Source organism: Plasmodium chabaudi (assembly GCF_900002335.3).
Source record: "Plasmodium chabaudi chabaudi strain AS genome assembly, chromosome: 12".
In the NCBI taxonomy this organism is placed as follows: Eukaryota; Apicomplexa; class Aconoidasida; order Haemosporida; family Plasmodiidae; genus Plasmodium; species Plasmodium chabaudi.
Window position 1 is genome coordinate 302,384 of NC_030112.2, and position 25,102 is coordinate 327,485.

Here is a 25,102-nt window from a genome sequence, read left to right on the forward strand (position 1 = left end):
GTTTAAAAATATAATAAAACATGTTTATGTGATGATCTCAAAATATGCATATATATATTTTTTTTTTTAATTTCCCATAGCGTATTATAGAAGAATATAGGCCATTTTTTGAAATTTTATTTTCTCTTTTTTGGGTTTTATTTCATTATTACATAAAACTTTTAAAGCTTAAAAGGGACCTTATGAAGATCATACAACCATATTTTTCGACTAGTAACAAAAAGTTATATTCTTTCCATATATATAAAAAAATTATATGTTATAGATTGTCTTTTTTTATTATTATTTGTTTATAAAGGAAAAATGATAGTTCAAATTTTATTTTCATGTAAAATGGTTAAAAATATTGTGACTTAAATTTATAATATAAATAAAAAAAACAGTGGAAATAATTTTTCCCAAATGATGTTAAAAGTGGTTAAAGAATTTTGAAAAAATTAATAATCATGAATTGCTAAAATAACAAATATTAATACATTTTTTAAATTCAAATTATAATGTATTAATTTTTCCACAAAAAAAAAATATTTTTTTTTCTTTGTGTGTGTATGATTTATAATATGATATTCAAAAAAAGGAATGAAAAAAAAAACACATATAAATAAATATATGGATGTATATTATTATGCTACATGCATTTTCATATTAAAAATGGTTTATTCTCTTATTTCTCATAAAAAATTTTAATTGATCCATCATTTGATGCTGTTAAAAAGGTATTTTCATGATAGGCAATTTTATTGATAGGACTTGTGGAATGTCTAAAAAAAATAAATGACATTATGTATATAATTTTTATCATTAATACATTTATAGAATAATTATTGACATATGTGTGCATAAATATTTTCAACTCGAAAAACAAAGGATGCATATTCCATCGTATATTATAAGATCATGCAACTCATAGGTTTAAGTACATAGATATATGTTTATACGAATAGCTACCTGAACATTTTTCCAATTTTATTAACCATAAGGTTCATGTATGTATTATGTAGGTCCATGCCCACTAAAAATTTGTCCGTTTCCTTAAATAAAATATTACAGTCCCACATTTGAATAAATCCATCTCTGCAAAGGTTCAAAGTGAATGGGTATTATGTATATACATATTAAATAGATATAAACGAGGTGAAAATAGATAATATGCACACAAATTTTTATGATTAATCTGGTCGATGAATTTTGAACTTTTTTGCAATTATACCTGTCCGTTGTAATAAAGCTATTTCCTTGATATTTCGATACACATGTTATATCAACTTTGTGGGCATTCTTAATTATTTTCATAAATCTATTAAATTCATTTGATGTTCCATCTGTTGAATAAAGCCAAAAACGAAGATGAGAATCCCTACTTCCAGATATAACTAATGAATCATAATTTGAAAAAATATTTTTATTTTCATCAAAATTTTCATTAATATTATATGAGGGATTTTTATTTTGTATCAAATCCGTAAGAGGAAAATAGGAAAGTGATGTACACCAATCATAAGATGGTGGATAAAAAGATACCCATCCCTTTTTCCATATCTTTACAGTTTTATCTCGGCTTGCTATTATAATATTTTTTAATATATTTGTATTTTTAAAATTGTTTTTTGTATTTTTTTTCATGGGTATATGTGTTATATATTCGATTTTATTTGTCACAGGAATTTTAGCTAACCACATATTATCACCATTTTTTCTTATATCAAAAACTTTTATAAAATTTTCATTTCCACATGCACATATACAATATTCGGATTGAAAACTATCCACCTCTTTTATTGTTTTTAGTTTATCTTTTGAGTTTTGATCTTCAATATTTCCATTTTCACAATTTTCTTTATTATTATGTTGCCCATCGTATGCCTCATTTTCATTTAAATTATTAGTTTGATTATTTTTAATGTTTTCATATTCACTTCCCTTTTGCGAACCTTCAGTGGGAAAAGAAGAAGACAAAACACCAGGCTCATCCATTAGTCCATTTTGGTTGCTCAACACCATTGGGTCGTTTGGTGAACCGTTGTAATTTCCATTGTGCAATATAAGAGGAATATAATTAGATCTATCATTTAAAAGAGAAATTAATAAACTACCATCATTTTTATCACTATAATAATATTTTTGTAAAATTTTGGGACTTGTTCTAATATCAAATAAATGTACATAACTATTAATGCCAGCAAAAAAACAATTATTTTGAAAAGAAACAATTAAGCTATTTATAAATGTACTTTTTTCATTTTTTATATTTACATGTTCATAATTCCATATTTCTTTTTTATTATCCCATAATTTAATACTATTTAATGAGCTACTGAAAAATTGTAATGTGTTATTGTTTGTTTCCTTTACACATAAACCAGTTACTCCATATTTATGACAGTTTTTTATGCATATATTTTTGTAGCTTTTTTCTGATGTTAAATTGGTGTAACTATCTCCACAAGTATTTAAATTTTCATAATAGTTATAATTGTCATAAGAAATATTATTCCCTCGATTGTGTATACTAATATTATTTCCACTAAATGGTCCTTCTGCATTAGTAATATCTCTTAATGTATCAACTTTGATAGTTATATCTTTTATTTTATTTTTAAATGTATTAATACTTTCTTCGTGAATTTTTTCCATCTGTTTTAAATATTCCTTATCTATTTCACAATTAAATGAATTATTCCGTTCTACTTCAACATCAGTACAATTTCCATTGTTCATTTCATTTCCTTTATTTTTATCTATCGTTTGTCCAATACCCTTTGTTAAGTTACATAAATTATTTCCTCCACTATTTATCATTAAATTTTTATTATTTTTTTCATGCTTATTATTACTTGTTCGTTTTTTCTCTTCATCTATAGTTTGCTCTTTAGGTGGCATAGAATTATTTATTTCTATTTTTCTTATTTTTGTTTTTAAGTTTATTGATCGGCTTTTTGTTTTTTTATCCTTTCCATCAATTGTCAAACTATTTTTTACCTTATCATTATTACTAGTAAGTTTTGCATTTATTGTTTCTGTACCATCTTTTGTAACATTTTCTTTTCCTAAATTATTGTCCTCTTTTTTTTCCACTTCTTTACATATATTTTTGTTATTCCCATTATTTTTACATTTTTTGGGAACCATTGTGCAAATCTTGTTTATGTTTTTTTTAATCTTGTTTATATCACCATTTTCGACCAAACTGATGGATTCTTTATTTGCCCCCTCACAGTAGGTAGTATCTTCTTTTTCATTGCTTGGAGAAATAGGTTGAGACAAATTTTGTGTCCCTAAATTATTCATTATTTCGTTACAACTTTCATCTTTTTCTTCATTTCTACCAGAATATAATATATAGCAATTGTCTATTGATTTACGCTTAATATAAGAATTTAGTGGCATATCAAATAAGACCTTTAATCCTGGGTAATTATTTTTTTCCACCAATTTTTGTCTACCTTCTATATTATTTTCGCAATAATTTATAAAATTTTCAGATTGTTTTGGGTCTACTTTTTTATTTATCAAATTAATAGTTTGTTTGTCGGATAATTCAACTTGTGCATTATCATCATTTTCATATGCAATACAATCCGAAATGGGATCTACAAAATGATTGTTATTTTCTTCCATATTTAATTTATCAGTATCATGTAAATTGTTTAAACATTTTTGATTATTTTCATTTGGTATATTAGGATTGGTAAGACTAGATAAAATCATTCTTTTTTTGTTACAATGTCCTAAGTAAATATTTTCCATTAATCTCGATTTATTATTTCTTTTTTTTAAATTTATTTCATTATTCGGTTCAGAATTTTCACAAACTTCTTTGTATAAACTATAAGTATTCCTTCTCTTAAATTTTGAGATCGGATTTTCCAAAAGTTCATTATCTAAATTATTTGTCTTATATAAATATGATGTATTGTTTGGGTTAAAGTGTGTGATATTTTCTGTACCTTCACAAAAACTGGAATTGAGAAGATTTTTCCCCTGTTTAAGAATTTCACAACTTTGGGGGTTTTTAAAATTGTTATCATATTTTATATTTTCTATGTTAGTTAATTTTTTTGAATAAAATTGAGAAAAATAATTATTTTTTTTTAAAAGTTGATCAGGTGGTGGCATAGTAGAATTATTTAATAACAAATCATTTGTAAAAACAAAGTTATTATAAATTTTTGATATAAATAAATTTTCTGAATAAATAAATTTTTTTAAAGAATTTACTTTTTTTTCATTTTCTTTTCGTTTTTTATAATTAGAATATAATTTTTTTAATAAATCTTTTACAACTTTTTGTAACATCATTTCTTCTTTTTTTTTAATTAAACTTCTTTTTAAATTTTTTATATTTTCATTAGATTCTTTTAATTTCTCTTCATAATATAAAACATCTTCATCAATTTTTTCTTCATAAAATTTGTTTGTTAATAACTTTTCCGTGTCTTTATTTTTTTCCTTTGTGTCTAGTACCAAATTTATTGATTCTTCATTTTGGTTATCTACTATTTCATTCTTCTCATTATCTTCCCCCTCATTCTGTCTTTTCACATATAATGCTTGTAATATTTTTGCCACATTTTTATTCATAAATTTTTCTTTTTCTAATTTTGTTTTAATAGGTGATATTTTTTTTTTTATATTTTTTTTTTTTAAAAAATCTTTCAAAAATTTATTTTTTTTAATATCATTTTTTAAAATATTCTGAAGCACATATTCTTCATCTTTGATCTTATTTATCGATTGGGTCAAACTGCTGTTTCTCTTTTTTATCAATACTGAAACGTCTGAATTTTTACAAGATGAATTTACACAATCAGACAAAATACTATTGATGGTTGAAATTTCCCATTCCCCACTCGGATCTAAATTATTCTTATCACTTTCAGTATCATATTCCACATCGGTATCCATATTTATTTCGTTTTCTACTTTTTCATCTATCATAATTGAAGAAATATTATCAACGTTTATTTCGCTAACTAAATTTGACTGATCTATTAAATTGTCTGTCTTTTCTTCAATAGCTTGTTCCTTTTTTTTTAATTTTGCTTTATTATTATTCATAGCATTTTGAATGAGATTAACATTTTTGTTTTCATTTTTTTCAACTTTATCATGGATATTTTGTTTTTTTTTCAACTGTTTTAATTGGTCAAGTAATTCTTTATTGCGTTTAAGCAATTTAGAATATGCTTGTTTACTTATCTCTTCTTTCTTTTTTAGTTTATTAATATAAATTTCTTCTCTTTCATGTAATTTTGTTATTAAGTTTTCTTTTTTTTGTATAATATTATTATGTTTTTTTTGTTCTTCTTTTAAAAGTGTGCTTGTTTTTAAAAAGTTATTTTTCATTTTCATAATATCAACTTTTAAATGTTTTATCTGCTGTTCATTTTCATTTAATTTTTTTTGTATCTTTTCTTTTTCTTTTGTTATTTTTGTTAAATTTTGCTTCATTGATTCGATATTTTTACAATTTTTATTATTATTGTTACTATTTATTTGTAAATATTGTAATTTCTTCTTTAAATCAACAATGCTATTAGTTAGGATTTCATTTTTGGTGTTGTATTCCTTCTTTTCTTTATTAACTTGCTTGATTTTGCAAATATCTTGTTTTATTATTTTTTGCAATTTATTTAATTTGCTCTTCAAAAAATTTGGAGATACATTACTATTACCACTACTGTTTGAGCTCATACTTCTACAAGACTCATCCTCACTATCTTCATCATTTTCACTGCTACTAAATTGTTCTTCTTTCATTTTTGTTTGACAATTTTTAAACTGTTGTAGCGATTCTTCTATGTGACCCTTTGAAAATTTTGAATCGAACTTACCAAAAATTTGATCTTCATTGTTTTGGGATTCATTTTTGTCATAATAATCATAATTCTCATTAAAATTAGTTTCATTTTTTTTTTCAAAAATTTTTTTAAATTTTTCTGAAGGGCCAAGTAAATCACTGTAAATATTATTACTTGAAAAAAATAAATCTGAAAAGACAAGATCTTGATCATTTTCTTCTAAACAATTTTTATTATCCATTTTTGATAACATTCGTCTTCTTTTTTTATATTCCCTTAAAACTTGAAAACACCAATCTTTTTCATTTTGATTTCCACTTAAATAATTCATTATATATTCTACAAAAGTTGTGTTCTTTTTGGTACTACTACTAATATCTGTGTCTGTATAACATTTCCTTTTTTCTTTTTCTGATTTTTTTCGTTGAATTTTATTCTTTACCTCCCTTTCTAATTCAATCTCGCTATAATACCCCTTCCGAATTTTATCACTACAAAATAAGTTGTATACACTTTTAAGTTTGTTCAAAGAGTCGACTGATTTTTCAACATCCTCACCAATGTTATGTCTGCTACTATTGTAACTTTTTTTTATTTTTTTTTTTGCAACTTTTTTTTTATCATTATTCTTTTTGGAAAATAAAAAATTGTAATCAATTTTACTCTCAGGACCTTTAGCTGATTTTCTTCCTTTTGCTTTATTATATTTTTCATTTAATTTAACTTTTGAACCTTTTTTCATTTTTTTAATAATTTTATTTAATTCATTAATTTTTTTTTCATATCCTTTATTTTTTTCAAATATATTAATATATTTTTTATTTAGATCATTTAATTTTTTTTCATTAAATTTATTTAACTCATATTGTCTAAAAATATCTTCTACACATTTTTTATCTTTTTCTAAATTCAAAAATAAATGTTTATTTTCTAAAAAACTAAAATCGAAATCGTTAGTCTCTTCATTTTCTATTATATTGATCTTTTCACACATTCCACATATTTTATCTAATTTTATTGGTACCTCTCCCTTCTCATTTTTTTCAGCGCCATCATCAGTACTACTTACAACCCTCTTTATTGCCGAGCCATTTACACATTCGAGCTCAGCTTGGTTGTTTTTATGATCTACTGCATTATTGTCTTCCTTTTTACAGCTAGTACTGTCTAAATAATTATCTTGACATACTATTTTACTGTTTTCAATCGAATTTAAATTAAAGGGGTTATCGTTTTTGCTCTCTTCTATGTTAGCTGATTTAGGGGAGGTACAACATTCTGCTTCTTTAACAAGGCAAGTGGTAGAATTGGGTTGGTAATCATTTTTTCTTATTAAGGATATATAATAAAATATTAAACATATTAATTTTTTTCTTTTAATATTTAGATTTTTAATTTTTTTTAAAAGTTTACAATTTTGATCAGATAATTCTTTTAATTTTTTATCATCATTAAAATTATATTTGTCTTTACATTCAACTTTATATTTTTTTAATTCTAAATTTAAATTAAATAATTGTTTTCTTAAATCATTAATTATTAAATTATTCATATCATAATTTATTATTGGATTATTTTTTATTTTTTTTGTTCTTGCAGCATATTTAACTGTGCTAAAAGTTTCATAAAAATCAGAAGGTTCAACACTTATACATGCAATCATAACAGTTTTACTATTCCCCCCTAATGAGTCTTGTAATATTCTTGTTAGTTTAGAATTTCTATATGGAATGTGTTGTACTTTTTTTTTACTAGACAAGCCATATATAACATTACTTAATGACAATAAACCATAATTAATATTTATTGCTTCTTTTAATCTGTTTCCTTTTGTTTCAGTTCTTTTTGCTCTTTCACTTCCTGCCAAATCAACAAAATGAAGTTTCGAGCAAATTATTTCTTCCTTTTTTTCACTCTCCTCTATTTTATTACCATTATTTGATTCGGATGTAGTCATTATTCGTTCATTCAAAGGTGCATTAGTAGAATCATTTATATCATTATTGATTTTTTGATTTCCTGTTTTTATATTTTTTGCATTTTCTATATCTGCACTGGTGTTTACTTCATTTGGTGGACCATTTTCCATTGTTACATTTTTTCTTTGAATTAAGTTAATTGTAAAAATAGCGTGTGATCGACTTGATTTGTCATTCATAAATGTCCTTTCTGTTGTTCTTAATAAATTACCTTTATGTAAAATTGCAAAAGAATCTTCTACATTTGAAACCTTAGCAGTTTTAACCCCCATCAAAATTATTTCCTTTTTATTTATATCTTCCCTTATTGATATATTTTTATTTATTTCCCTTTTTTTTTTTTTTTTTTTATTATTTATTTTTAAATCCTTATTATTAGTAACAGTATTAATAGCTGACACATTACATCTGTTTCCAATTTTATCATCATAATCTTCTTCACTGGAATCGATAAGGTCTATTATTTCTTCATTATATATTTCAATATATGTACATGATGTATCAAATGTTATATTATTTGTTTTTTGTTTTTTTTCAATCATATTAAATATATCATTTAAAAATCTTGGAAGAATACCAACATGTTCTGTTACTTTATTTATATAATCAAATCCCATAGTATATGTTTTACCTGACCCAGTTTGTCCATAAGCAAATATTGTACAATTATAGCCATCAAATAAATTATCTAAAAAATTATCAGACAGATAAGAATACACATCTTCTTGTTGAGCTTCTTGTTTAAATACTTTATCAAATAAAAATTTCTGATTATTTATACATATACAATTATTATTATATTTTATATTTTTTACATCATTACAATTTACATTTTTTGTTAGATCATCACATAATTTATTTTCTTTTTTCTTTGGACGAATTCTTACAACAACTTGACAATTATTTTTATCAAATGTAGTTTCTTCTTCACCGTCTCGATTATTTTGATCACTTAATATTTCCTCATTGTTATCACTTACATCACATATTTCATCATCATTTTTATATTGATTTATTTTATTTAGTTCATTTGTTTCATCATTGGAACTTGAATAATTATCAAAGATTGATTCAAAGTCTTTTTCAGTAGATAAAAGTGTGTGCAAATTTTCAGACTCCCGTTTCTTATTTTGCATTACGTCCTCATTATTGGGTATGCCAATTTTGTTATTATTATTATTATTATTAACTAATAACGGATCATTTTCCACAACTTGATTTACACCTTTTAAGAAGCCATTGAAATTTAAATCTTCATGCTTATCAGGTTCAATATCAAAAATGCTTTGATCTCCCTTTTTGGTTTGTTGGCTATTTTGTTCATAATTTCCATTTGTATCTTTATCCCCTAAATATTCGCTCATTATTATTTTTCAGAAATTTGAATATAAATGAACGCACATTTATAAATATATTTTTGCTTGCACATATTTACACATATTTAATATATCTATATGTACAAGGGTCTGTGAAAATAGTACTGGACCCGTAGCCCATATATGGTTGTATGAAGTAAGTAGTTTTTCTGATATTGTGAGGTCAAAAAGTATATAAAATAAATAATAACAAATGTTACTAAGTAATAATGATAGCAACAAATTGGTGAGCTAATATTTTAAAAGGCTTCACTGAATTTGTTAACCATTTGCCGTGTTTGGTATTTTCAAATTATTGTAAATGCTAATTCATAAAATGCACAAAACTGTATGTACAAACTTTTTATGCTCTCTTAAGGTTTTTATTTTGTGCATATGATAGTGTGTTTTATATTTATTGGACATAAACAAAATAATATACTCTCAAAATAATTTATGTTTTACCATTTGATAAGCCATAATATATAATGTGTATAGATAAAATATAAATATGGCTTAAGTATTAAAAGACCGACTGTTCAAAAGTTACATAAATATATTCATGCATGATATATGGATAAATATGTATTTACTTAAACATTTGTACTTTGAAATATAAATAAATAACACATAATATTTTACTTAACTAATATCCTCACCTTATGATGATAGGATAATATATGTGCTATTCAAAGGTAAGCATTTATGTAACACGTAAAAAATAAATAAAATAAATGTAATATAAATGGAAAAATTAAAAATAAAACGAAAAACAAACAAAAAATAAACCCATATTATACACATACATATATAATAATACAATTTTACACTTAAAAAATGGGCTTATAAATAAATCGTCTTATATATTATTTATGTATTCCTTTGCGTATATTGCACAATTATTACTTGTTCAAATAAATTATGACAAAATGTATTTCAAATTTTTTATATTTTAACGAAAATTCATATTTCACCAAATAAAAGCAATTATTTTATGATAGATTGCCAAAAAGAATAATATGCTTATGAAAATTACTTAAACATATATTAAAATTGAAATTAAGAAAATTAAAAAATCCAATTATTTAAAAAAAATTATTTTATAATTATTGTAATTACAGCACAAATTTTATTTCCCAATTTGAATAAATCTCCAAAGTATATTAACCATATTGGTGTTACACATCATTCAGACTGTCACTATTTTTTCTCTTTATATTTCTATTTATTCGGTTAATTTTTTATTCATTTATTATTCGTAATTATTCTATTGTTTTGTAAAAAAAATGGAAAAATTGGAAATTATATAAAATGCCGTAAAACATGCAGTCCCTAAAAATAAAGCTACATACAAAAAAAAAGTAGCTATATCATTCAATATAGCTGTTCAAAATAAATTATTTTAAAAAGATATGTCAAATATAAACCTTTCTTATTATGTGAATAAAAAAAACGCATGTAATTTCATAAAGTTTGCGTTTTCCACATTTTTTGTTAAAACGCAGTTTGATTTACTTCATATCCTTCATTGCTAATTCCTCGCTGTTGTTTATTTTTTAATGAGCATCCAACAACATAATGCAATGCATATATTTTTTTTAATTGAGAAATATATTAAAATAAATAGGTATACATAAATTATATGAAAATATGCATACGGATTTAACTTCCTTTTATTTTTCCTACCACAAAGGAAATTTTATTTTATAAATTAATCACAAACTTTAAAAACATTTTAATAATGTTCCTAGCTATTTTGCGTGTCATGAATATATAACAATCACAATAAAAATAAATACAATGGGCTTAAAATAGTAGCCCAGTATATATATTTTTTTTTGATTTATATTTTGGATATTCTTAATTTCCCTTTTTTTGACAATTTAAAAAATTTCAACCCTTTCCTACAAAACTTCACTTTTCGATGCTGCATATCGAAATGAAAAATCATGACATTACATATACATCTTCGATTGGTATAGCTATATTTGAATAAAAATGAAAAGCGTTTTGGGAAGAAACAGATTTAGGATAACCTATAAATATGCAAGGCTTTATAATAGTACTACGACTAATGAGCATACACAAATTAAAAATAATAACTCCATTGCTAATAGCGATAATTCAATAATAAACTACAAAATGATATTGGGAATTAAAAAAATTGAGATTTCTAACTTATCATCATTATGCAGAGACTTTCATAATATATTTCGAATAAATAAATATGGATTGTTAAAATATACAAATGATATATTACCATTTATAAAATATTTAAGAACAAGTGAAATTGTTATGATTCTACACCATTATGCACATATAAATTATAATAATATAAATTTTTATAATAATATATGGAATCAAATTATAGATAAATTATATGATATAGATTGTAAAGAGCTAGCTTTAATTATATATAGTATGGGTAAAATAAAATATTTAAATAATAAAGATATGATTTTACTTTTTGAAAGTGAAATAAAAAAATGGGTAACCAAATTAAGTGGTCGAGATTGCTCATTAATATTAAAAGGTTTAAACAATTTAAATTATAATAATAATAATATATATTCAATAATTTATGATAGAATATTAAGTATTGCTGATAATCTTAATCTATTAGACATATGTATAATACTTAATACACATAGTAAATCGAAAAATATAAACATAAATATGTTTGAAATTTTATTAAATAAATCATTATCATTTTATTCCTTTTTAAATGAACAATGTATTGCTTCATTGTTATGGAGTCTTAGTAATGCCAGTATAAAATCCGAAAAGTATTTTTCCCTTCTCGCGCTCAAACTTAGATTACTAATGCATAAAAAGTTAATACAAAACTGTGAGATAGACCAGGGGAAAACAGCCAGCCACGATCTACAAAATGGTGACATAAAAGGAGATGGGACACGAGATCAGTCCAAAATTAACGAGCCTAACTATGGCAAAATATTAGAACGGGACAGTCAAGGGGAAATTACTAATGATAACAATTCATATCAAATGAAAAATAATAATGATACTTTTTTTGAAAATTATAATGATGTCATTTCAGAATCACAATCATATGATAATGAAGATAATGAAGATAAACAAGATGGCGATAATTTAAAAAATTTAAATTACGAAATAAGTATGAGCAGTTCATGCAAATATGAAAATTTAATACCTTCGATTATTTACTCATTTGGAAAACAACGAACATATTTAAAAAATAATATAAATATAGATAAAAAATTATATAATCATATTATTAATAGTTATAATGCTCAAAATTGTATAAATAGTTCACCAGTTGATACTGTGTATATATTTGATACGTCTAAAGATTTTTTAAGAGATAAAAATGTGTTTAATAATAATGATAAAAATAGAGCAAAATTAAAAAAATATCAAAATAAAAAATATTATGAACATATTATTTTTATAATAAATAACTACTTAACATATTTTATAAATAATGTGCATTATAATGATTTAAAAAATGTATTATTTGGTATAGCAAAAATAGAAATGTTTGTAGATAAAAAATTATTAAATACTATTTTTGAATTAATTACAGATCATGTTAAAAATAATTTGTATAAAAGTTATGAAATTATTAATTTGTCAAGATCTTTATCCTTATTACCACATGTACCTACAAATATATGGATAGACATTTTTGAATTTTACAAAAATAAGTTTGTTTCAAATACAAGTGTAAAAAACAATTGCTATCTATTTTATATATTCTCTTTTATTAAAAAAAAATTAAACGATTATAATTTGGATTTATGTTTAATTGAGAATATAAATAAAAAAATTGCTAGCATTGATGAAGATGATGTAATAAATCTAATAAAAGCTTTGATCAATTTTAATTATTATAATAACGAATTAGTAAATAATATATCAAATTATATAGAAAAAAATTACACAGCTTTTAATTTAATTGATATTGTATATATATTAAAATATTTTACATCCATGGATTTAAGGAATACAAATATTTTCTCCTTATTTGCTTTAACAATTAAAAAAAATAATACAAAACATAACTATCCTATAATTTCAACAATCTCGTCTTTTTATTTGCAGGTTTGTAACTATGTATCCATTTCGCATGCATGATAATAAACATATATTATCTTTTTATGAACATATTTTTGTTTTTATCGTTTAGCTAATGATTTACACTTTCTACAAGTTTTACATTTCATTTTTCTCTTTATAGATGAATATATTCCCTAAAGCAATTGAGGACATATTATTACAGGAAAAAAAAAGTCGTGACGTTTGTTTCAAAACTGAAGAAATTATTTGTGATGAATAATTTTTTTTTTAAATGCTTTAAAATTTTAAGTTTATATTAATCATTTGTCCATTCTATATTTTACTTTGTAATATCTTCATGTTTTTGTGAAAATTTTTAAGCTTTATAAAATTTGTAAAAGGAATTAATATGCGGTTCCTTTGTGTCATCAGTGTATTCTCCTTCCCTTTTTTTTGGTAAACTATCCTCAAATGGAAAACAAAAAATATTTTTTAAATATTTCTGATCAAAACCTTTAGGAAATAAATTCTCATTCCCCCATCTCCCATTTCCCTTTATAACATCATGATTTAAATTTAAGCTTTCTCTTGTATATTTTGGCAATTTAATATTATTTTTTTTCTTTTTTTTTAAGTATGAAATGGCATTTAACTCGCTATATATGCTAGGACACCATAAACCCTAAACAACAAAATGGTGATACGTAAATTGCCAAATGAAAAATGTGTGTATGAACATTATTTGAAGTGCATTACACGATTTACTAAGCTAAAGGAAAAAATAGAAAGAACAATTTTTTAACTTACTTGAATAGTTCGTCTATTTGAATAAACCTTTGGGCCTCCATGTTTTAAAAAGTCTGTATTCCCAGCACTGTCTTTATATAAGTTAATAATATCAACAATGTGCTTCGATTTAATATCTTTTAAGGATATTTCATATCTACTATTATTTATATATTCAAATGTAGCTAGTGGTTCTTCATATTGTTCATGATGAATTTCAAAATTCAAATGTTTATTTTCTTCTTTATAGTCTGGTAAAATAAATCTCAAAAAAAATCTTACATTTCTGCTACTATGCCCAGTTTCACTATATCTTAGTAAAATTTTTTTTAATTGATATACACCATTTGAGCACATTGTTTTGGTTAGCAAAAAAAAAAAAAAAAAAAACAGCTACAATATTTTTACCCTACTCATATGTGCGTGTGTATATATCCCCATATATTTTATATAATCCCTGCATTTTACATATCCATAAATATATATACATTCATATATATTGCATGTAAAATTTATTGATATAAGTAGGGAATACAATCATGGGTTTTCTTTCCAAATACTTACTATTTATTTAAACATGTAGCATTTTTAACAAAGGAAATAAAATTAAGCATGAATTATTACGAAAAAAATATACCTTCAAAAAAATGCAAAAAAAATATATAATTAATAATACATTTTGCTTTCCCAAAAATGAAAAAATGACAATTTTTTAAAATAAAATATCGAAAAAAATGGATATTCATATATGCATATGTACAAATAGTGTAGCTATATTTTTTTTTTTTTTTTTTCAATTTTTTTGTTAACCCTTTGAATAATTCATTATTTTGTTCGTATATTATCTTACAAAAAAAAATTAAAATAAGTTTTTACACCATTGATATACCATAAAAAAAGTAATCCCAAAGGAAAGCTATATTTTTGAATTAGTATTTTATCAAGTCATAACAAAATATTTCTATATAATTGAAAATAGCCACCATTTATTATCACGTTGTTTTTTTATTGTACTTTTTACATTAACTTTTATATTTTTATTCAACCAAAGAATAAAACATTTTATAAGTTATGAGAAAAAAGTAATATATCGAAGACTTTTATTTATTTTTTCATATTTTTCCTTTTTAATGTTTTTGCAAAAAGGAAGACTTCAAATTATATATAAAAATAAAGGCGTATAAAATAAATTGCATAATTACAAATTCTCAACATTTTCATACCCTTATTTATTCAATTCATAACATAATTTTCCATGATTTTTATCAGTTCGTAAACTGAAATAAATATTTTCAATTTTAATAGTATTTCCTCTTTTTGTACTAAGTCATTTTTTTTTGTCTTTTAAATGGAAGAGTGTGAAACATTCAAAGAGCTAATACAATTGTTTGGAGATTTAAAAAGGGAAGATGCTTTTGTTTTATTTATCCATGGGTTTATTTTAGATAATGATTTTACTTACAAATTAAATAAAGAAAAGGAATGTAAATATAATGAAGATAAGAATATACAAATTTCAAATGGATATATAAAATATACCCCAGATAGTACAAGTAATAAATTTTTTATAAGTAAATTATTAATAGATCCAGAATGGAAAAATAATTCAAACAATTATAATTTTTTATATACAAATAAAAAAAGCAATGAAAATGCTACTTACAATTTAAATATATTGAAAATCGAAAACTCATTAGTTATTCAAATAATTAATGTAGAAAAACCATCAAATGTACATTCGATTACGATAAATATGGATGAATATATAAATGAAAATAATAAAGAATGTGTAACAAATAAAGAAAAAATAAATTTAAACATACCCAAATTAATAAAATTATGTCAAACACATATATTATTTAATATGCAAAATAATGATAATAAACAAAAAAAAAAAATTAATAGTCTTATTATTGAAACAAATGGGCATAAAAATAATATGAATAATTCTAATTTATCAGAACAATCACGTGTTTTTCAAAATTTTAATGATGATCATTTTGATGATAAAAACCCAATAATAAGACAAAATTTAATACCTGATTTTAAAAATGGTAATCATATTTTAAAACCTGATGGCTTATTTGTAGGACCAAATAATAAATTTTTTAATCCGCAAAACTTACGTTATGATCCTATTGGTCCGTTTGGAAATGAACCAAATGCCGATATAAATCCTTTTGAATTTCAAAACAATTTCCCTTTCTAATTTTTATACAACATCTGTATTATTCATTTTTTTTTTTTACAAAATTTTTATATATCACCTTCAATAATACTATTTTTAAAACCGTTTTACCCTTTATTTATATTAGGCTTATACATATATTAAAAGGGTAAAATAATTTTATATGGCTAGCTAGCTAGCTTTTTTTTTGTATGCATTTTCAGCAAAATATATTCCACACACGTATGCTTACATTTTTGACACAATATTAATTTAAACTATATGAGTATAGGGAATTTTCCCTTTTACTCAGCTAAATATAAAGTTAATTGTATTCACAATTTTACACTAAAATAATAGGTTTGTATAGCCAATATGCAAATAGAATTGAAAAATAAATAATCTAAATAAAAATATGGAATATGCAATCTCATGAAGAGCATTTTTACAAAAAAAATATTATAATAATATGCATATGCTTATATCTATATGTTTGCATATGCGTAAAGAGGATTAATAATTTAAAATATAAACTCAAACCATTAAAAGAAACATAAAAAGGAAATGGTGTAGCAATCTGGTGCCATACACTATATTTTATTTAATAAAATTAGCTATTGATTACTCTAAAAAAGTAAAATAAAATCAAATATTTCCTTCAAACTTTTCTTCATTTTCATTTCAAATTAATATGGTGATTAATGTAAAAAGGTGTTTGAAAATTTTGGCAAAATACAGTTCACTGCAAAAAGGAGTCCTGCATTCTTTTTACAAAAATTATTAAGTGTGTCAATAAAATAATTATTATTCTTTATATGTAAAATATTATTACGATCTTGTGTTACGTTTAACAATCCTTTATCATCATTTTTTAAATTTGCCACATTATCTTCACCATTTGAATTGTTATTAATCACTGAATTATTTTCAGTTATGTTATTTACAACTGGATTCGTATCTGCTTGTTCTAAATCATTGTTAACTGTAGATGATCTTGTTATTACATTTTTTTTTTCATTATTATATATATTCATTTGTAAATCATTAGTAAATGTTTCCTTTCGTTCTTTAAACCCATTATCATTGACAACATTTTCATCATCAAATTGTTCTTCATCTTTTTCTTGTAAAGATATACTATCTTCCTTATCAAAATTATCATTATATAATTCTTTAAAGAAATCGTTAATTTCTTTTTCATCAAATTCTTTATATGTTTTTATATTATCTTCCAATAAATATCCATTTTTATCATTTGGTTTAGAATTTACATCCCCTTCATTATATGCATTATTTTCCAAATCATTTTGTTTACCACTGTTTTTATCAAAAGAGTTAATAAAATCTTTTAAATTAAATGTTTCATTCTCATTTTCATTGATTGGAATAAAATTATAATCAATTATATTTTTATTATAAAATGAATTTTCAATTTTTTTATTTATTATTTCATTTTTATTATCAAATATATGATCTTCATTTATATCTTCTGATAATATTTTCATTTTTTTCAAATATTTTTTTTTTTTAATTTTAATAATTTTTTTATTTATTTTATAATGCTCTATGATTTGACTCCATGCATCACATTTGTTTAAAAACGAACAGTTTCCAAAAATAAATAAATTATATCGAGCACGTGTTAAAGCAACATTCAAACGTTTATAATTTGAAAAAAATGGATTTGAATCATCCATTTGTTCATCCCCTTCCGATTCAGTTTGTTCATATACTGATTGAGATTCTACATTGTCTTCGAGTTTTGTTTCATTTATGGGCATATCATTATTAGACGAATTAGCTAGCTCATTTTCTATAGTAAGATTATTTTTATTTTTTTTTTCATTTCTTTTAAAAACACCACTAGTACGAACACACACAAATATAATGATGTCCTTTTCTGTTCCTTGAAATCCATCAACTGTTCCTATATCTATAAAATTTGAAACATTATTTTTATATCCTTTTTTTTCGAAAAAAACTTTTAAAGCTTTTTTTAAGAAATATTTTTCAGCTGCATAAGGAGTTATAATACCAATTTTTTTATACCACTCTTTAACATTTTCTGAAGTAAATATATAGTGAAGGAATTCTAAAAATTGTAAAACTATTTCACTTTCATGTATGTTGATATATGAATTTTTTATTTTTTTTTGTTTTGAAAAAGATATATCATAAAAAACACAATGTTGTAATAAGGGAATAAAAAACCAATGAAAATTTTCTTCATTCTTTTGACATAATAATATATCATTAAAATTTGGGGGTAAATTTCCAAATTGGTTTTCTATAAATTTTGATAAATTTAAGTCCGTTAAAATATATTTCATATTTTTTTTTTTCTCATCATCATCTACTAATAGCTGCTTAGTATATTTTTTTATTTCCAACTCTTTTAACAATACAAATAAAAAATAATTAGCGTCTTGAATTTTGTTTTTATAATAATGCTTGTTAGGAAAGTGAGAAATATCTGGATGCATTCGATATTGAATAGATAATAAATTATATTTAGATTTATTAAATTTATATATTTTTTGTAAACGCTCAAATAAAGATCTAGAGTAATTATGTTTTTTAGCAAATAAAGAAAATACTGTTGCTGACAATTGTTTTGGATCTCCTACTAAAATTATTTTTTTACATGAAAAAGACAAAGGTATTAAAATATCTAATTCGATAGCTTGTGATGCTTCATCAATTATTATAGCATCAAAATAATTTATATAATTTGTTAATGAAATATTTGAACTTGATGATAATGTTGAACATATAATTGTTGATGTTTTTAATAAATTTTGTTTATATATTTTATTATCATCTTTTTTATTTAAATATAAAAATAACTGTTCTTTAAATTCTAAACTAAATTCTAATAAATCAGAACTCACATTTCCACCAATTCTAGTAACTATAGGATTAAATAAATTTCCATCTTCATCTAAAATTCCTGAATCCGATGAAACCAATCGTCGAAGTATTTCATCAATTGCTGCATTAGATGGTGCACATACAAGAATTTTTTTATTTTTTATTTGTTTTGTTTTTTTTACATTCATTTTTTTCTTATCGTCCTCTACTGATAATTTAGAAAATTTCCTATTCCTATCACTAACATAAAATGGATAGCTCGATTTTTCATTTGGCTTACTATCCTTTTCAATAGTATTTAAATTTGTTCCTGTATAGTCTTTATTATTTACATATGAATTATGAAACGTTTCTGCTAAACTTATTAAATTTTTAATTCGATTTTCATTATTTTTATGTTTATCTTCTTCATTTGTATTCTCATTTTCATTCGTATCTCCATTTGTGCCAAAATTTAAGACCTGACTTGATGCATTCATAATACTTAGATGTATAGCATATGCATTTTTATATTCTTTTTTATTATTTTTATTAAAATAAAAAGTACTTGTTTTATTCATTTGTCTATTTTCAGGATAGTTATCAAAAAAATCATCATATTCTAAAGCATCAAAACAATTTTCATTAAAGTAACAATAATCATTTTTTTTATCATAATTTATCCATCCATAAGGACTTTTTTGTGTTTCTCTTTTGTCTGAAGTTACAATCCATCCTAACTCGTCTTCATTATTATCATCTTCATCCGTTTGCTTTATATCCATATTTGTTTTTCTTACTAAATCCGTATTTTCTATTTTATTTTCTTCAACTTTTTGATAAAAAATTAAAGCACTAATTATTCCCAAAATGGTTGTGGTTTTTCCAGTACCTGGAGGACCCTGAATTAATGTCACCCCATCATTTAAAATGCTATTATTTATAGCACGTAATTGACAATTATTATATATATTAAAAAATTTATTTTTTAGTAAAGTTGGTATGTAACAAAACCCTTCAAATTGGTCATTCACATTTCCTAACTCATCCATTTTGAAATTTTCAAACTTTTCAAACTTTTCAAACTTTTCAAACGTTTCAAACGTTTCGAATTTGTCAAAATTCTCAACTCTATTTTCTTCTACTTTTTCGTTCTTAATTTCGTCAAAATTATATTGTAATATTTTTTCTCTACTTAAATGGTTCCTGATTTTTTCTTTTAGCTCCATTTCTTCAACCAGTTCTTGATCTAATTCTTTATCTTCTTCAACCAAATTATTATTTCTTTTTTTACTAACTTCTATTTGAGATAATTCTGTTTTTTTTATTTTCACAATTTTTCCAGACTCCTCATTAGTATATTCATTTGTGACATCTTCACATTTTCGCTTTTTTATTGTCATCAAATTATTTGATGATAAAATATGGTTTGATTTCTCAACATTTTCATCTGTGTCTGTATGGGTTCCCTTTTTTGACCCTCGTCTTTCTCCTTCTTGAGTTTCTATAATCTCGCTAATTATTGAAGAATTTCTAAAATTGAATAGATAGTTAAATTGTCTAAGTGTTGATATTAAGTTTGTAACTTTGGAAATTCGAAGAGAATAATTATTTAATTGATCTTTGTTAAATATATCATATATTATACATTTTCGTACTTTATCAATAATATCAAAATTTCGAAAATTTAAATTAAATTTTATTTTAATTTTTTCTTTATTTTTCCCAACTACAAATCCAAGTAAATGTCTAACACAATATTTTCTCACCATATAAATATTTCCATTATTTTTGTCATTCATTTCTTCTTTTTTTATCGTTTGTATAGCGTTTTCTACATTACTACCATCACCATTTTCTTTTTTCTCTCCACCAGCCATTGTACCTGTTTCTTCCTTGTCTTCCACCGATTTACACTTTTCCAAAGACTTATTACTTAGTATTTCATTTTCCTCATCATCCGTTTCATTTGATGAGCATTCTTCCAAATTATCTATATCATTTTCAACTTGGGTATCCGTTGGGTTGTCGTCTTTCTTTTTCAAAGATGAGTGTGTAGATGTAAAAACTAAATCGTGCTTCTCTGTTTTCTTCGGAACAAATCGTAACAAAATTAAGTCTCCATAAAATATATTGGAAAAGACTAACTCATCAAAAGGTATACTAATATGAAATTCATAATTATACATTTCTTTTAAATCATGTATAATATTAATATTAAATTCTTTTAAACTTTCATTTTCTTTTTTATTGTTTATTAATTGTTGTGTTTCTATTAAAAATAACGGAAAATACGAATAAAAATATTCTTCAAAACTTTTATAAACAGATGGTAGTGTATTTATATTTATATCAATTTTTAATCGATTTTTTACAGAACATATATTTAAATTATTTTCACTTCGTAAGCTAGTATAATAATTCCACCTTAATATTATATTAACTAAATAATCTGAAACATCAATATATGTATTTTTTTTTTCTATAATATATGATTGCAATATTAACAATACTTCATCACTAGTTTTATTCTCATGTTCATCTTTATTTAAATCTATATTTTCATTTTTTATATTTTCTTCTAACTCATGAAATTCATTATCTTCAGCATATTTCAAAAATATATCCCAGTTGAAAAATACCTTTATAAAATATTCGTCATCCCATCGTTCCCACATTTTTTCACAAAGCATGTTTATTTTACTTTTATATTTTGAATCTTACCATACATAATACCTTCAAGCATATTATATGTATAGGCATACTACACTTTGTAGATTTTGTAGAATAAAACTCCGTTGTTCTTAAAAGGGAAAATAAATAATCAAATTATTTTAAATATAAACATTCTTTTCCTCAAATATATTAATATGCATATATAATAGCATGAAAAAAGCGAGCAATATAGAGTAATATTTCTTAATCGCATTTTTCAATAACTTATGGAATTATTTATTTTGCTATATTTATCAATACACCCCATTTTGTTAAACTTCCCATTTCCTATTCACTACTTATATATATTATTGCGAACAATTTTAGATAGAAAAAAACAGCGAAAGGAATGCATATTAAAAAATTTTTTTTTTTCGTATTTTATTTATTTTTTTATCATTTTTTTTGCCACTTTTCATGTTTTTTGGAAAACTAATATGCGTAATAATAAGGCAAAAAATTTTTAATACTTTATTAATTTATTTTATACCCCCATAAATAATATATATATTTTTTTGTTTTATTATTTACAACATCATTACTTTAATTAAAATGGGTATTACTATATTATATATTTTTTCAGCCAATACAATATTTTACAAATGCTAGAGAAATAAAAAGAATGTTCTTTATATGAAACATGTATAAATGTATTATACATACTCCATTGTTAAATTAGTTGAAAATATATAAACACCTTCAATTTTAATGAAGTATAATATTTAAAAATTATAAACCCATTTAGTAGAATAAGCAGAATATATCGTAATAATGATAATGTTTTTGTTTTGAACGGAATGCAAGGCTAGATTGATAAACTACTTATAAATTTATTCTATTAATATATAGAAAATAAATTTCCCTTTATCAACTACATAAATGGTATATTAGGGATATATAAAAGTAGCGCAAATCAGGAAGAAAATAAAATATCATTTCAACAAAGCTTGAAGAGTATATAATATTCAAATTTTTATTCCCATAAAATTTGCCGACAAACCTGGCCATTCAGAATTTGCAATTCATTTATGTTAGCCACATATTAACCGCATATTAACTATAGCATAGCTACTCATATTAAACCTTAGTAATGACTACGCCAAATTTTACGATCTTTTAATTTTATTTTTATCAAGTATTTGTATATATTTATTTAATAGTAAGATTGTCTTTATTTGAATGGGAACATATTAATATAAAAATTAAATATACCCCCCAAATATAATTATACTACCAATACAGCAAAAATATAGGAAGAAAAGACGAAAAAAAAAAAATTAATTTAATTTAAAAAAAAAATATATGATCCCTCTTTTTTGTATACGAGCAGTAGCAATATTATACTAAGCATGTAATAATAATTTTGTTAAAATTTTATAAAAAAAAATCAACAAAAATTACTTTTTTTGCTACTAAAAAATTTATAAAGAAAAAGTAACATATTTCATTGAAAGTATTTAAAACAATAAATATATAGAATCCCAAAAATTGCGAACAAATATATTTTGTATATATTTTTATAAAATATATTTATTTTTTTTTTTATTTTAAATAAATATAATTGGTAGCAAAATAGAATGGTGCTATTTGAACAAAGCAAAAAATTGATATACAATATAATTTTGTATAGCTAGTCAAAACGTAATAATAATAATAATATATAGAAAATACATAAATAATATTAAAAAAAATATTATTTGATATTTATTGAAACAGTAATGTTTATTTTTTGTTGTATTATACAGTTGTTTGAGTTTAATGAAAAACAAAAAAATATATTAGACGACTTTAATATACTATTATTGGTAGTACCAAATATTTTTTGAGGGATGTCGTAAATATAAAAATTTTTTACAAATTCAAAAAAATATAATTTTTAATAATATTACAATTAATAACAAGCATGTTTATGTAATACAATAAATTAAATTGTTTCGTTCTTTTTTTTATATTTTGTATTTTTCTAAAACAAAATCGGGGTTATAATCGACATACAAAATACGTGCATGTGCATTACTATTTTAATATATATATAGCTACATAGCTATATATAAAAATAAAAAAATATGCAATAATACGCAATAATAAAATTGTATTTTTATGTTATTTGTATGTTGAAAAATATTTGTTATTTTTTATAAGCATAAAATATTATTTTTTACAAATATAGAATATATAAATATATTTAATATTATTCTTAAATAAAAATTATGATTCTATAAAAAATGTTTTTTATGTATTAAAATCAATAAAAATATATAATTTAATATTAATAAAAAAAACAAGCAAAAATATATATTATTATTTTGTTTTTATAATTAAAATAAGACTAAAATTATAAAAAAACGTTAAATATCCTGTTAAAAGAATAAAAAAAACGAAAAATTACATGAAAAAATAAGAATAACATAAAATATTATGTTTTAATAAACAAATTTTTATAATTTCAAAAGAAAAAAACTTTGATATATTAAAAAAAGTAATATATATATATAGCTTAATAGGGCTTATATATTTTTTACAAATAAAACATACAATAATTATTTCTTATCAAAAAGTTACTATACTATTCATTTATAATATATAAATAATTTTTCGAAAATGAAGTTAAAATTAAATATCATTAAAAAAAAAAAGGGCCTCGGAGAATCAATATCAGACGGTTTCAAATCCTTATCAAATAAAATATTCGGGACTGGAGTCGACAAATACTTCCAAGCAATCAATGGAGCCATAATATTATTATTTGTCACCGTCTTATATTACATACATAAATTTAAATCCTCAACATCAAGATATAAAAACATGAAAATATTATATATGTACTATGGATTTTTAGTATGTCTCACTGGATTAACCATAAGCATTAACTGGTAAGATATATTATATATGCATGCAAAAGACACATTAAATTTGTATGTCTTCAATACATTTCAATCTATAGAAGTTATATAGTAGCTTCTATAGTATCATATTTATACATAATTTGTTTTTTTCGAGTTGAAAATTTTGATGTTTGTTCATTGTAACATAGTATGTGCATATTTTATCTTTCTTACTCGTATTAATTAATTTTTTTTTTTTTTCCCAAATTATAGGATGTATTATGAGCATATAAAAAACAAGAAAAAAAATAGAATTTCATCATTAGATGTTAAAAGTAAGATATAAGGAATTTTACATTTATATGTGCTATTATGCTTACATCATATTTTTAAATTTAATTATCAAGTTTATAAAAAAAATGTACTTTAATTTGTTTTTGCTTTTAAATGTTGTATATATTGTATAGACACGTATGAACATACATAAATTATATATACATATATTGTGGTTACATATCTATATAAATTATTTTCTTTTTTTCCCTTCCTTTTTAGTGGCTTATAAAAAGAAATAAAGGAATAG

The 25,102-nt window shown here is 22.5% G+C and overlaps 6 protein-coding genes across 6 annotated transcripts; 3 read left to right on the top strand and 3 right to left on the bottom strand.

Annotated features, from left to right (window-relative positions):
* Nucleotides 1-664: 664 nt before the first annotated feature.
* Nucleotides 665-9,144, bottom strand: PCHAS_1208900 (kinesin-4, putative; the record flags this gene model as incomplete). Its single annotated transcript, XM_016798816.1, has 3 exons — nt 665-761; nt 949-1,074; nt 1,211-9,144. 3 exons carry the CDS (start codon nt 9,142-9,144, stop codon nt 665-667), a joined length of 8,157 nt encoding a protein of 2,718 aa, XP_016654184.1.
* Nucleotides 9,145-11,133: 1,989 nt separating this feature from the next.
* Nucleotides 11,134-13,456, top strand: PCHAS_1209000 (heptatricopeptide repeat-containing protein, putative; the record flags this gene model as incomplete). Its single annotated transcript, XM_739355.1, has 2 exons — nt 11,134-13,221; nt 13,358-13,456. 2 exons carry the CDS (start codon nt 11,134-11,136, stop codon nt 13,454-13,456), a joined length of 2,187 nt encoding a protein of 728 aa, XP_744448.1.
* A 96-nt stretch (nt 13,457-13,552) lies between these two features.
* On the bottom strand, nt 13,553-14,319 carry PCHAS_1209100 (ribosomal protein L43, mitochondrial, putative; the record flags this gene model as incomplete). The annotated part of the gene is made up of 2 exons (XM_727751.2): nt 13,553-13,858; nt 13,984-14,319. The coding sequence occupies 2 exons, from the start codon at nt 14,317-14,319 to the stop codon at nt 13,553-13,555; spliced, it is 642 nt and encodes a 213-aa protein (XP_732844.2).
* Nucleotides 14,320-15,310: 991 nt separating this feature from the next.
* On the top strand, nt 15,311-16,171 carry PCHAS_1209200 (PI31 domain-containing protein, putative; the record flags this gene model as incomplete). The annotated part of the gene is made up of 1 exon (XM_016798817.1): nt 15,311-16,171. The coding sequence occupies one exon, from the start codon at nt 15,311-15,313 to the stop codon at nt 16,169-16,171; it is 861 nt and encodes a 286-aa protein (XP_016654185.1).
* A 656-nt stretch (nt 16,172-16,827) lies between these two features.
* Nucleotides 16,828-21,672, bottom strand: PCHAS_1209300 (DNA2/NAM7 helicase, putative; the record flags this gene model as incomplete). The annotated part of the gene is made up of 1 exon (XM_738310.2): nt 16,828-21,672. One exon carries the CDS (start codon nt 21,670-21,672, stop codon nt 16,828-16,830), a length of 4,845 nt encoding a protein of 1,614 aa, XP_743403.2.
* Nucleotides 21,673-24,295: 2,623 nt separating this feature from the next.
* Nucleotides 24,296-25,094, top strand: PCHAS_1209400 (succinate dehydrogenase subunit 4, putative; the record flags this gene model as incomplete). Its single annotated transcript, XM_016798819.1, has 3 exons — nt 24,296-24,567; nt 24,793-24,854; nt 25,075-25,094. The coding sequence occupies 3 exons, from the start codon at nt 24,296-24,298 to the stop codon at nt 25,092-25,094; spliced, it is 354 nt and encodes a 117-aa protein (XP_016654186.1).
* Between the last annotated feature and the right edge of the window lie 8 nt (nt 25,095-25,102).